We start from the raw sequence: 13,627 nt of genomic DNA on the forward strand, positions 1-13,627 counted from the left end.
CGCCGCAGACTGTCGCCAATCCTCGTTCTGACGTGACGGCTCAGCATTCACTTGCGGCGCAGTTGTCCCACCAGATTTTGTGTCATCCCTCCCTTCACGGGGTGGCGGCAACTGACAGATGCCGTCCGGTCAGCATCGCTGCTCCGTGCAGGCGGATGGATGGTTCCATCGGGGGAAAATTGACGCCGCCACAATTCATAAGGGCCGGCGTATTTATGTGTCGTCACATTCATCGTGAAGGCAGCGGTGGCCCCTTCCTCCTTCCTTGCACAGCTGGCAGCACAGTTGCTACATGTGTGCACCGCATTGGCCACATGGCACACAGCACACAGCTCACCATCCCTGCCATGCATGCGCACATCAAAGCCACTGAAAGTGTAATTCTCACACTCAGCCTCAGCACTGGCAGCAGAACACTTCCTCCACACACACACACGCACACATGCACACGATAGCTCAGGCCGCCGTCACTCAGAGCACACGACACATTCACCGGCACTACCACCGCATCCGCATCACCAGATGCATCTCCAGTACTCCCAGCAGCCGTCACGCACACGGAATTGCAGCAGCAGCACGAGAGCGCAAGGACCAACACGGCGCCGCACCGTCATCATCGCAGTCATCGTCACCCGTGGTGGAGTCGCTGGAGCCAGTCAGCTGATCGGTGAGACAGAAGGAAAAGAATGCAACAACGGGAGAGGGACGGGGCACCGCGGATACAGCGAGAGAGAGCAGACGACATGCGGAGAGGGCAGCAGGCCCAGCCGCACAGTTCACGCACCACGAGACGGCATCCACGCAAGGAAGGCACACAACGCCAGCAGCCACCCACCATGCAGGAGGAGAACACATCCACCTCCATCTCCCCCAGCTCATATCTACAGCCAACGGGAAACGGCCAAAACCCGCGGCCACAACACAACGCACACGGAGCGAGCACCCACCACACCAGCCACAACTGCCGGTGGACCCTCATCCATCATGACGCGGCAAAAAAACTTCCAGCCATCCCGCCCTCAATGGGATGCGGAGCCCAACTCAACGCAGTCACACGCGGTGCTCCACACCCGCAGGAAAGGAGACGCGGGGTGCGCACTCCCTCTCCTCCCTTCTCCTCATGGCCACGGAAGAAGACAACAGCCGCCACACGCAACTGCCAGCACGCACTGCAAAAGAAGCATTCAAATCCACTGCAATGTGCATCTTGTGTGTGTCCCTGCAGAAACGCAAAGCAAAGACGTAGAAACAGGAAGCAGAGTATGTGGAGGGACGCACGAAAATGTACAGCGGAGGTGCGTGATGGAAAAAAAAGGAAGAAGACCGCTCAAACTCATGACTGCACCGCAGTCCAAGCAGCGGCAATTAACACAAAAATTATTTAAAACAAAAAAAGACTTTCCCCTTCAACTTATATAAACCCCATCACACAAAATATTTATAAATAAAAAGGAAATCGTCCATTACTGTTCCACACAAATTTAAAAAAGCAGCCGGCTGCCGTGTGGCCACACCAAACCGTCTGCATATATTTTGTCCGAAAATAAAATTAAAAGATATTTAAATATCCTTCAACCGTCCGACCCTCTGTGTGTCCGCACATCGTTTATATTTCATGGGGTCATCGGCGTGTTGCTGCCCCCTCAGCCCTCCCATCGGCGCGTGAGTGCGGCCCGCAGAGCACAGTCACTCGTGTGTGTGGGGACTGAGAGAAGCACGCAGACGTGACGGCAGTCGCGTCACTCCATCGGGGGAGTGAGCGCAGCAAAAGAAAAAATCATCAAGAGGGAAAAGAAATGCTCACGAGGCCGACACCGAAGGGACTGCCGGCGCATGAAATGCACACGCAAAGCAAAAAATCCTTAAAAACACGGCGGCAGGGTGTGGCTGTGTGTGTGGCGCTGCGGGTGTCTGCCCGCCCTGGCCGCAACAAAACAAAACAAGAGGGAAGAAATGTGTGCTCCGCCCCACAGGCCCTCGTCGCACGCCCACACGTCACGGCTCCCTCAGCGCGCCGTTCGTCGCGGCCCCTCCTCATGCGTGCAGCAGGCGAGGCGCACAGGGCCGTCGTCATGAGCGTGTCGGTGGGTGTGCGAGTGGAGCAGTTGGGCGGAAACACACGGCACCCCTCGCAGGAAGAGTGCAGCAACAAACAATTAAAGAGGGAAGAGTAGAAAAGAAAAAAAACATACATAGTGATTGCCCCCGAAAGCAAAAAAGAGGGATGTGAAAAAAAGCAACAAACAAATAAAAATAAAAAAAGAATTTTAAAACAAGAAGCAAGCATTAAAATAAATTTAAAATACGCAAAAAAAGTAAAATTATCAGAGAAATTTGTTCCTATGGGAAAGTAATTCTGTGCTCGGGAGGGCACAATTGTTCCACGCCGTTGCCAGTCACGCCTCACAGAGCCGCAAACCCCCACAGTCCCAACAGAAGAAGCAGCGATGGCAGCAGTCCGCTCCCACGCATGGTGCCGCCATCGCTGTTATTCTCCTGCGACAAATTTCCGAGGCTGCTGCTGAGTGCCGTAGCATTTACTTCCCCGGCCTCTGGATGGACCCCTTCCTTCTGCGCATCCGTTCCTCCCACCGTCCCCTCATCCTCTCCAGATCTCGCGCTCGACTCATGATTCACCGTGGATCCGCCAGGAGTGGACACGGACACGGTTTTCTGTGCAACTGGTCCGCCCACCGCTGTCGAAGGAGTATCCACCACCACCGCTGCGGTAAGATCTTCAGGAGGTGAAATGAAGGCTTTATTCGGGTTGAGGGCGTCAATCTCTTGGGAAGTCAACGGGCGATTGTACAGCAGGACGTTCGTCACCGTTACAGACACGCCCTCTTGGCCCTCTGCGCTGCCTCCATCCCCTCCAATGTAGAAGTGTGAGATCTCTTTAGACCCTTTAATATCCTTCAAGTCTAAGTGTGCATCTCCCACACGCTGACCATCGACGTACGCGGAGCCCTGGTTGCCGTTCTGTAGCACAATGGCCACTTGGTATTGTTTCTGCGGCTCCCAAGTCCTGCTGTGCTCCGTGGTCGTTTTGCCACTGCGCAGCACTGCCCGCTTCCCTTCTTTGTCGTACGACATTCCCAGGAGTACATTCTTCTCATTGTCATCCATCTTCGCACCCATCAATGGAATGGGGGTATCTCCCCTCGGCACACCGTGGATGGACACCGTCGCCAAAAGAGTGAAGTTGTGGTTCGCAAAGTGGTACAGCTGATTCTCCTCTTGCCTGCCAACAGGCCACTCCGCTCCTGCACCACGTCCCGTGAACTTCACTCCATTATCCGCCGGTTCCGCCCCAATATTCTTATTTACTGTGGCGTTCACCCCGAGGTACTCGTCCTTCCATGTGTCATTAGAGAAATTGCCGGACAAAAAGCCAACCAGCCCATCCGTGATCTTACCAGCGCTGCAGTCATTTTCAGTTGGAGGGTCCCTCTCAGAGAGGCACAGCTTGGAGACACGTTCGTCCACTTTCTTCCAGGTCGCCAGCACCTCCTTCACCCGCTGCAGCTGCTCAGTCAGAAGCACAGAGACCATACCGAGTGATGGCGTGTCCCCATCGCCCTTCTTCTTCTCGTACAGTGCAATCAACTTCTCCTTATTATTATCAGTTTTAATTGCACCACTTTTGTACAGCAGGGAGCTGGCGGCAGCGTCATCATCACTGGATACCGGCCCAATATCAACAATGTGCGTATTGTCCGTCAGCCAAAGATGGAGTACGCCCTTTTCATTAACTTGTCCTTTCTCAGCATTCTTGGCATACACCGGCAGAGTAACAAGCATCACGTCTCTGTCCTCAACACCGTCGCCAAGAGTCGCTGTGATGAAACCGCTTCTAACTATCTTCACGTCTTTACCCTTTTTGCTGCCCCACACGCGCGAGATTGTCCCGAGTGCCTCCGTCCACGATTCCCCCTTGTCATCGGACTCGTACACCCTGCGGCGGCCATCATCACACGCTGTCATCATCATGAGTTTTCCCTCCCTCCACTCCACGACGGAGGGATCACTGCAGCCATCGGCAGACATCCCCTTCGACAGCACCCAACCATCATTGGCCGAAAAGTATATAATCAGTGAAACGGTCTTCCCATTCTCTTTTTTCGTTCCTTCCACTGGGAACAGAAACGGACCGTCCTTCATCTTAAGACCCGATCCGCCGCCGCCAATCAGTCCTGTCAAGGACTGCTGTTGTTTTTTCAAATCAGTCCAGAGAAAACGGTAGGTATCATTCCAGTTTACTCTTTTGCCGCTTTCTTCACCACTGACGTTTCCTCTCGCCAGCAAAAGTCCCCATTCATCTCCTACACTCTTCTCAGGATTAGTGGCAGCTGTCCGACTGTAGTTTCCAAAAAGCATGTAAATATCACTTCCTTTCACAAGTGTTGTTGGCCGGCCGACACGTAAGTTCATCACTCTTTGGGAACTGTCCGGTTTCACTGCTTGTGAGGGGCATTGCCTTTCTTCCGAAGCAGAGCATTCATCCAGTACTTGTGTCTTCAGTTTGCTCTCATGCAACTCCTCTTTTAGCGTTTCACCATTAAACTCCAGGAGTTCCGAGGCAAACCCAGTGAAAACGCATCCTTCTTTCTTCGTGCACTGTGCTTCGGCAACGGCAAACACGCCACCATTCACCTCAACAAGACTGGGAGCATGGAGCGAATCCACTGTTTCTTCTCCTTTCTTGTCTCTCCAAGCAAAATGTTTCCCCGGTGAAGATCCTTGACACGGTCCCGCTCCATTATTATTGGCTTCAGCCCCGGTGTCGTAACACATCATAACGACGAGGAGGAGCAGCACCGCGGAAGTAAACACACGCCGGGACATGTTGGGCCTCCGCGGCTCACTCTCTCTTCCTTCCCTCCTCCTTCCGCTGGATCCGGTCACGCGGCGACGGTTGTGTGTGCGGGGTGCCTTCACTGCAGCAACACGCGAGAGCATATAAATATGTGTGTGTGGGCGCTGTGTGTGTGCTGTTGGTCCTTTCAGTGCCCTCAAATTTCACAGTAGCGTTTAGCGCTTGTTTGTTTTCTAGTGTGAGTGAGAAAAGAAATGAAGAAAACAGGATAATAAGATATGGGTGAAAGAATGAGCACCGTCACCCATCCACAGTGAGTGGCACCATCATCCCCGCCGCAGTCACTCCCAACAACAACAACTCACGCACACAGACACACGGAACAGGAGATGGATGAACAGTGCACCGGGAACACACAGCGACTGTTGCCACCAGCAGGAGGAGTCACGGCGGGTGTGTCGTTATTCACGCGTCAGCACACACCGAGCGACGCCAACAAAAAACAGCCAGCAAATTAAAAAAAAGCGCAACCGCCCTTCGCAGCACCGACGCGCTGCCGCCAGTCGTTTTACTGTTCACCCTTCCAACGCACACTGCAACGCACATCTCCCCACACAGGCGAAGAATCCCTGACCAAAATATACACCGCATAGGAGACACAAATTGGCACGTGCAGTAGCTGGGTGGCAATCCGTAACTGTCCCAGGCACCTTAAGCCACACCACCCAATCGACTGCACACCAGCAACGTGTCAAAAAATATGTCTCAGAATCCCTTCCTCCCTCGCAAGGGAATTTGCAGCAAGAATCTTCTGTGTGCGTCCTCAGAAATCATGCCGCTCTACAGAGTATGCATAATGGCGTGTGTGTGTTTGGCATCGCCTATACTTGCAGAGCAGCTGTGTGCCACAAGAGAGTCTGAAGAAAGCAACGGCAGAGAGAGGCATATAGCACACACGGAAATTACTCATATCATCACACACACACACACACACACAGCCCGCGGAATGGGTGCACTCAACCACAAACAATGAAAAAAACAAAAAGCCGAAGCGTGGGACGACCAGCGCACACACACTCTCATTGCTCCCGTAAAGCAAAACACACACACAGAGGGAGAGAGAGAGAGGTCGCCCACTCAATGCAATGGGAACAGAAACAGTTACGGTGCTCCGCCCATGCAGCCAGGCAGGACGGCAGCGGTGCGTGTGGTGCAAAAGAGAGCACCAACGGGCCTGCATGGGTGTGCATGCATACATACAATGGGCACATTATTGTGTGTGCCTCGTGGGGTGAGGTGAGGGCGAGAGTCCATGCAAGGGGACACACACACAGAGTGTGAGAGTGAAGGACGAGTGTGTGTGCGGGCGGTGCACGGCTCTCCCTCACTCTCACGCGGCCACCACAGCAGCAGCCGCCGCACACGTAACAAAAAGCAAAAAAGGGGAGGTGGTGTGGGAGACCGCGGTGCTGCCGTCACTGTCGCCAGGCGTCGTCGTATCATTTGTTCGAGCGTCGGTGGCTGTTTCTGGCGTTTGTGACGCTCTCTCACTGAGTGTTGGAACAACGTTGGTATTGCCGGTTTCAATGCCGTCATGTTGTTCTTCAGAGCTTTGGGCATCATCCTCATCTACCTTATTCTGGACATGATCACCGCTGCCACTTTTAGAGGTAGATGAGGTCGTTGGTTCAACTGGACTGCCGGTTGCTGCATTCTTCGTCGGATCCTCTGTGTCTGTGTCATGACTGTGCTGCCCTTGTGTAGCATCCTTTGATGGTGGTGCCGGTGCTTCTGACGCCGTTTTGGATTCTGACAGCGTGGCTTCGTTCTTTACTTTTTTTGAATTCTGTGAGTTTTCTTGATCTGATATCGGGCTTTCTTCATCTGATGATGTTGGTAGTGGCGGTGTTGTTTCTCCTCCATTATTTTTACTTTCGCGAGACCCGGTGTGTGCTTTAATTTTTTGTCTTTCCTCCTCTTCTGTTTCTTCTGCCTTTATCCCTTCACTACTTTCACGTTTATCCTGAAGATCGGCATCTAATTTCGTCACCGTGTCCTTGGGCAATTGAGTCATCTCGGAAGTACCCGTCGAAGAGGGTTTTTCACCAGAACGACTGGGAGTGCTGCCAGATGAAGAGGACAAGTGGTCATTGTTTTGATCTTGGGAGTCCGTTGCCGCATTTCTACCGGGATCCACGTTTTTGTTTTCAATCCCTTTTTGACCAGCCGCAGGTAACTGCCCGTTTACTGCGCCTGCGGCACCATTCCCTCCTCCTGCACCAGGTGCTTCATTGTCCTTAGTACCAGCCAAGACACCACCTTGCGGTGATTTATCCTCATTTTCCAATGAATCATTACCAGCTCCATCTCCACCGTCGTCTCCAGCCGCAACCGCCTTTATTAATCCCATTCGGGTAGAAATCAACCCGAAATCCGCCTTCAGGCGCAGTCCATCATTTCCTCCATTATGCGTGTGCGTCAATAATTTCCCTCCACTCTCAGGAACTGCTGTCCCCTCCTCTTCACATCTACCGCCGGCACCGCACCACAGCACGCAGAGGGCACACACCAGCAGCACACGGCCAGCCATCATCATCGCCATCACTCCTGTCACTTGCGTGTAGCCTTCTGCACAAACTAACTCCCAGCCACGCACACTTTTCCATCCATGAATGAGAGTCACGCACAGTAAAAAATAACAGCAACGGACACAAAAATGAGAGAGATGGAATCAGTACAATTGCAAATCACGAACGCCGCCCTGCAAGCCGGAAGATTAAAAAGCAAAAAAGCAAAAATAAAAAAAAACACACACAAGGCTCCACCGCATGCACATACGGCGAGAGCGGTCCGTCGTGTCGGCACCCCTCACGGAGGGTACGCACACACACAAGAGGAGGTGCAGCGCACACAGCAGCACAAAAGCAAAGTAACAATAAGAAAAAAGGAGGAGAGATCCCTGCACACCACGTGGATTGTTGGTCCACGGGAAGTGCAGCCAATATTCATCACAAAAACAATTCAGTTGCCATCGGCCGTCGTTCATATTCGGCGCACACCACTTCATGCAGGCCTGGCCACCACCGCAGCAGCAGCAGCACGCATACGTGACAATAAGATGCAAAGGATGGGAATTGGTGTGGGAGACCGCGGTGCTGCTGTCACTGTCACCAGTCGTCGGCGTTGTGGTTTTCATGGCCGTGGCTTCGACTGGTGTTTCCTTCGGATTGGCTTCTTTATTTTCTTTTTGTTTTTCTTCTTGCGTCCCTGCACCATCAGCTGCTGGATCTTTGTTGCCAGTTTTTTGAGTTCTTTGGGGTTTTGTTTTATTCGATGCTTCCTCCACACGAGAAGATAAAATTGGCTCTTCCTGACCGCCTGCTGACTTCGTCTTTGTAGTGCTTGTATCATCTTTTTCTTCTTCCTTTCTCTCTTCCTCCCCTTCCTCCTCCTTGCCATCATCCTCTTTCTCTTCCTCTTCATCAGTGTCCTGATTCGCCTCCTCATTTTCCCCGTTTTCCGTTTTTTTCTTGTTTTCTATCTTTTCTTCTGCCGTTCCTGATTCCTTTGCTCCGGTTCGTAGTGCCGATTCCGCTTCCGTTCCCGGTAAGTTTTGCACCAATGATCCTGCTGCTTGTGACGTTGCCTGTTGACCGATTGAGCGACCTCCTCCAACGCCATCAGTTGTGTTGTTTTTACTTTCAAGATTATTGCCGTTACCGGAAACACCAGTACCCGGAACGGCTGGAGCTGCTTCAGAACATCCACCACCGCCGGCACCGCACCAGAGCACGCAGAGGGCACACACCAGCAGCACACGGCCAGCCATCATCATCGCCATCACTCCTGTCACTTGCGTGCAGCCTTCAGCACAAACTAACGCCCCGTCAACGCAGAGTGAAAGGAAAAAGAAAGGCAAATACAAAGCAGTTACACCACTCACAATCACCGCACAGTGACAAATGGCAGCAGCGGCAGTGCACATACCATGAGGCAGTTGGAATCAGTGGGAGGACAAAAAAACACACACAGCCTCGCAATAATTGATCAGCAAGAAAAACACACAAGAAACAATTAAAAACAAAACAGCAGTAAACAAACAGCAATAGAGTAAAAACACAACAAAAAACAGCTGCACCAAATGGCTCCAGTGTGCATGCACTCACACACGGACATGCGTCCATGCAAACATTTGTATGCGTGCACTGCATATGAGTGTGTCTGGGATGCGTTCAACGCGACGAATAGAGGGAGCAGCAACAAAATGTAGCACACAGCAGGGCAGCGTAAGCAAATGAAGCAAAACACAATCATTATTTTCTATTATTTATTTACATTGGACCACAGTAGACGCACACAAATCCCCGTGGTTGAGTGCTGGCACGCACAGCCCGCATACACCTCTTCAGCCCAGAGTGGTGTACGCCAGCGCGGATACGGCAAGCAGCAGCGGGGCACACACCTACGCAGAGCTGCTGAGGCTGCCGTCGATTTCGCGAAGACGTGACGGTGCGCGGGTGGTCGTCGTGGTTGGCGCCTCTGTAGTCGTTGCAGTTGGTGGCTCTGGCGCGGCGGTGGTCGTGGTTGGTGCTTTTGTTGTGGTCGTGGTGGTTGTCGTATTTATTGCATTTGTTTTTTGATTTTGGTCTTTTGCGTTATTGGTCTCATCACGATCCGTCTCTTCCTCAGTAGAGTTCTCATCTTTTTCCTGTCCCTGGTTGAGATCACCTTGTGGCTCTGCCGTTCCTATCTCTCCCTCACCTGTCTTTGGTGGCGAAGGAGTTTTACTAGGCAATTGCGTCACCTGATTTGCCACCTCTGACTTAGGCTTCGTTGGACCGGAGTGTTCTCCAGAATTACCAGCTGTATCTTCATTAGCCGCTGTCGCGCACACTAACGGGCAGCAGCACAGGGCGAGCACCAACAGGGCGCACAGCAGACGGCACGTCATCATCGTGAGTGTGGTCGTTCAGTGGTGTGGAGCTGATCTGCACAGTGAGGGACATGGAGAGCAACAGGGGGACGAGAGGTGCGGCAGACACACACAGAGGGCACACCACATGAGGAGAGGGCAGCAGCCAGGCATGCACCGTACGCCGCACACCACGCACGACACACACTCCAATCCACGGCAGCAGGCACACACACACACACAGCCCTGCCGCAACACCAACACACAGATGAAAGAGGGAGAAGCAAACAGGAGCGGCACACAAGGCTCAACCGCATGCACATACGGCGAGAGCGGTCCGTCGTGTCGGCACCCCTCACGGAGGGTACGCACACACACAAGAGGAGGCGCAGCGCACACAGCAACACAAAAGCAAAGTAACAATAAAGAAGAAGAGATCCTCGCTTAACACGTGGATCGTTGGTCCATGGGAAGTGCAGCCAATATTCATCACAAAAACAATTCAGTTGCCTTCGGCCTTCGTTCATATTTAGCGCACACCACTTCATACAGGCCCGGACGCCACCATCGTAGCCGCCGCTGCATACGTGACAATAAGATGCAAAAGATGGGAAGTGGTGTGGGAGACCGCGGTGCTGCTGTCGCTGTCGGCGATGGTTGTTGTTCCCTTGTCACTGTTGGTGAATGATGTTGTCGTTAATTCTTCCGGCTGTTTGACTAGGAGTGATGTGGGAAGACAACTGGTGTCCTGACACTCCGTCAATGCCTTCCCTGTTCCGTCGATTTCTGTGCTCGCCGGTGGTGTGGATGGGTCACTGGGGTCAGCGAGACGCTGACAGGGCTTCCAGCACCATCTGATTGAAATTGGTCGGCCGTGTTCTCGTCCCCAGTCCCACTGCACCAGCTGCTGGGGGCGGCGCAACAGTCATACCAGAAGCACCAGCAATGGGCTGGGGTGTCGGCCGCATCATCAATCAATGGGTGTGCCCGCAATCGATAGGAACGTGCATCGACAGGGACGCTTGCACCGACGCTCGGGAATGGGGGAACAGTGGCGCCAAGCGGAACAGTGCGTGCCACCCCGGAAAATCCGCGAGGCGTGTAGTCGCATGAGGCTGCGTTACTGCCGTGGCCAAGGAAATGAATGGCGGTGCGGGTGGCGTCCTCGTCGTGCGTCCCCTCCGGCCACTACTCGCGGTAAACCCATTGCCCGAGCACATTGGATTCCGCCTGAGAAGCCAATTAAAAATGTTCTTTCCTCTAAATGTATTGTACTAGCATTTGTTCACAGTCGCCCGCAATGCCTCCAGCGGATACACCTGCGATGCACGGTCAACGCAATCCACATCCACTCGTCGTGCGCCATCCAACACCATCTTTTCCTTGGAGCTATGAACAACACCGGGCACACACTCCTTTGCGGCCGTCCACGGCATGCGCCTGCGGTGAGGATCCGGAGAACGTTCCATTCCTTTTGTGCACAAAGTCATGGGGCTGCCGCCGTTAAGCGCGTCCTGGCAAGGGCAGCAACAGCCCGCCGCAGCACTCACGAATGCCCACCCGTTGCCTCCTCTGCCAAAAAAAAAAAGTGATCATGGAGGGAAAAGCGCGCACAAATGCCCTGACAAAAAAAGTCAGCACCAGCGGATGAACACTTAAGCCGTGGGTGCATGCTGCTCAAATGTCCTTCCTTTTTTATCCGCCTTCTTAGTTGCATGGAAATGGTCCGCAACCGCACACGCAAGAATAAAAAAGCAAAAGGCGAGCAGCGCGGCCGTTGAAACACACACACGCGCATCGTATGAAACGCTTCGTGGAGAGAAACGGAATGCAGGAAGAAGCGCACACAATTCCAATGGACACCCGCAATCGTATGTGTTTGTATATTTCCCACTCTTTGGCCCTCGATGCATTCCTGTGCGTGTCTCGCCCGTGAGTCACACTGCCGTAGGATGCCAAGTCCCTGCAAAAACACACCTCAGGACGCAGCAGCGAGGCTCCCCAATGACCACCTCACGGCCATGTCTTTTGGATATCTCATGGACCGAGCGCCTCTCGCTGCAGGCCACACCACACAAAACAAGCAGCAGAATACGCTGAGGAGTTGTGAGGGCAATCGTCCCACCACCGCCACCACCCAGATCAGGATGATTCTCCCACTTGCCACCACACCCTTGAAATGGCTCGGCGTTTTTCCCTGCTGCTCCACTGTTATGGCCACCACTCGCGCCATTTGACCCTGTCACATGATCGCGCTCCATCGATGCCAACGACAGCCCAACCCGCAGCGTCCTCTTCCTGTCCGCCGTCTCCATCATCATACAGGGATGCTTCAGAAACGGATCCTCGTCCGTCGCAGCGTTGCTCGCAGAGGAACTCGTGCTCCGTTCGCTCTGCGCCGACGCCGTGCTGTATCGTCGCACACTCCCGGCCCTCCTCGTCACATGCTCAAGGTTCGCAGACAAAAATGGGCGTCGGGCGTCAGTCCACCGTCTCGGATCAGCTGCTGCTTATTGGCCTCCGTCAACTCGTCGCTGCTGCTCGCAGTCACAAGCAACAGGAGAAGACGCAGACGCACTGGCCTGGGCATCGCCGCATCCCTCGCCAGGTGCCGCACGCCATCCAGGTTTTTCCTGAGGGGTTTGTGCCCAACGGCGATGTCTTTTTCCACCTCCCGCACCTCCGCCAGTCGCTTCTCCCGGTACTGTGCCACAAGCCTCGCGCAAATATCGATGTGCAGCGACAGTCTGGCTTGCCTCTCCTGAAACTCCGGCGAAGCCCGCACCGCACTGCTCAACTCCGCAAGATTGGCCTTCGGCTCCACGCCCTGCAGCAATCCCGGGTGATACGCGTGGAGTCTTTTCAGCGCCGCCGGAAGCTCCTCCTCACACTGCGCAAGAAAACAATGACGGTACGAGCACCAGTACACATCTTCCTCACCAAGTACTGCCGCTTCTGGTCCTCACCCAGACGATTCCTACAGGTCTGCTCATACAATTTCTTCTCCAGCGGCATCAGGTCATCAAGCAGACACCGACATTTGCGTTGGTGCATCAGCGGCATCACCATGGCACAGCCCCAATCAACGATGATCCGCACCGGGTTGCCGCGGCTGTCGGCGCCCCTAAGTGAAATCCGGCTCGTCGTGGTATTGCCTGGCAAGCCCTCAAAAAAGGTCCTGGCAAGCCCATGGCAGATGCTGCCACTGTTTTGGTGGCGAATGACAGGCACACCGTTGTTCATGGCGTGAATAGCCGCCACAGGACGTGACGCCGCAACATCCAAAACGGACCATCAATTCGGAGGCGACAGCAGCTGAGGGAACTCATTCTGCATGCTGAGATGGAAAACCAGCACCTCAGGGGCGGCGAAGTCTAACATACTGTCCTTGGAACGCATCGCCCTCGGCGCTATCCGAACCCGCGGGAGTTGCTGAGGACTGCGATGCGGGGTGCACCCCAACGCAAAGATGTGTGCATCCCTGTACGGGACCTTTGCTATCCAATCCTCAGCCACGCGGCTCACAGACGCATCCTCCACGGCAAAAAAGTAGGGCGCAGGGCTACTCATAATCGGCTGCCGCGGCGTCATGGGGTCCTCGAGCAGCGTCACGCCGTGCTCCATGAGCTCATGAAGACGCAGTGAGCAGCTCAGCGCAGACGCAGCATGGGCATCGCAGAAAAAAACATTGGACAATCCATGAACGGCGTCAAGCATCTGGTGGAATATATAATCCCGCACACAACCACAAACGCCATTGCTGGGCTCACGCGGCTGCCCCACCTCCGTCGGCCTTGACCGCACCAATCCGCTCCGCATAATATGTCAAGTACAAGTCACACAGACAATGTGATTGGATATGCGTGTGTGTGTCTTGCGTGCGCACATTCCACTCCCAC

At 53.8% G+C, this 13,627-nt stretch overlaps 3 protein-coding genes and 3 pseudogenes across 3 annotated transcripts, besides 14 other annotated features; all 6 read right to left on the reverse strand.

Moving 5' to 3' along the window:
• Positions 1-2,623: part of a sequence feature (areas not merged during assembly with more than two copies in the genome that could not be assigned to a particular haplotype) that runs on past the window's edge.
• Positions 424-450: a microsatellite.
• On the reverse strand, positions 629-979 carry Tc00.1047053504081.70 (uncharacterized protein; the record flags this gene model as incomplete). Its single annotated transcript, XM_816311.1, has 1 exon — positions 629-979. One exon carries the CDS (start codon positions 977-979, stop codon positions 629-631), a length of 351 nt encoding a protein of 116 aa, XP_821404.1.
• Positions 1,541-1,568: a sequence feature (AT_rich).
• Positions 2,246-2,273: a sequence feature (AT_rich).
• On the reverse strand, positions 2,404-4,959 carry Tc00.1047053504081.80 (trans-sialidase, putative; the record flags this gene model as incomplete). The annotated part of the gene is made up of 1 exon (XM_816312.1): positions 2,404-4,959. The coding sequence occupies one exon, from the start codon at positions 4,957-4,959 to the stop codon at positions 2,404-2,406; it is 2,556 nt and encodes an 851-aa protein (XP_821405.1).
• Positions 2,624-2,740: a sequence feature (areas merged during assembly that could not be assigned to a particular haplotype. This can correspond to areas where the two haplotypes were merged or to regions with more than two copies in the genome that were merged during assembly.).
• Positions 2,741-4,415: a sequence feature (areas not merged during assembly with more than two copies in the genome that could not be assigned to a particular haplotype).
• Positions 4,416-4,501: a sequence feature (haploid, non-Esmeraldo-like haplotype).
• Positions 4,502-6,807: a sequence feature (areas merged during assembly that could not be assigned to a particular haplotype. This can correspond to areas where the two haplotypes were merged or to regions with more than two copies in the genome that were merged during assembly.).
• Positions 5,792-5,813: a microsatellite.
• Tc00.1047053504081.90 (mucin-associated surface protein (MASP), putative) lies at positions 6,207-7,418 on the reverse strand (the record flags this gene model as incomplete). Its single annotated transcript, XM_816313.1, has 1 exon — positions 6,207-7,418. The coding sequence occupies one exon, from the start codon at positions 7,416-7,418 to the stop codon at positions 6,207-6,209; it is 1,212 nt and encodes a 403-aa protein (XP_821406.1).
• Positions 6,808-8,577: a sequence feature (haploid, non-Esmeraldo-like haplotype).
• Positions 8,224-8,366: a sequence feature (CT-rich).
• Positions 8,578-9,113: a sequence feature (areas not merged during assembly with more than two copies in the genome that could not be assigned to a particular haplotype).
• Positions 9,114-9,901: a sequence feature (heterozygous, non-Esmeraldo-like haplotype).
• Positions 9,222-9,770, reverse strand: Tc00.1047053504081.110 (annotated as a pseudogene).
• Positions 9,902-13,627: part of a sequence feature (areas not merged during assembly with more than two copies in the genome that could not be assigned to a particular haplotype) that runs on past the window's edge.
• Tc00.1047053504081.125 lies at positions 10,699-11,274 on the reverse strand (annotated as a pseudogene).
• On the reverse strand, positions 12,155-13,547 carry Tc00.1047053504081.141 (annotated as a pseudogene).

Source organism: Trypanosoma cruzi, genomic scaffold (assembly GCF_000209065.1).
Source record: "Trypanosoma cruzi strain CL Brener 1047053516723 genomic scaffold, whole genome shotgun sequence".
In the NCBI taxonomy this organism is placed as follows: Eukaryota; Euglenozoa; class Kinetoplastea; order Trypanosomatida; family Trypanosomatidae; genus Trypanosoma; species Trypanosoma cruzi.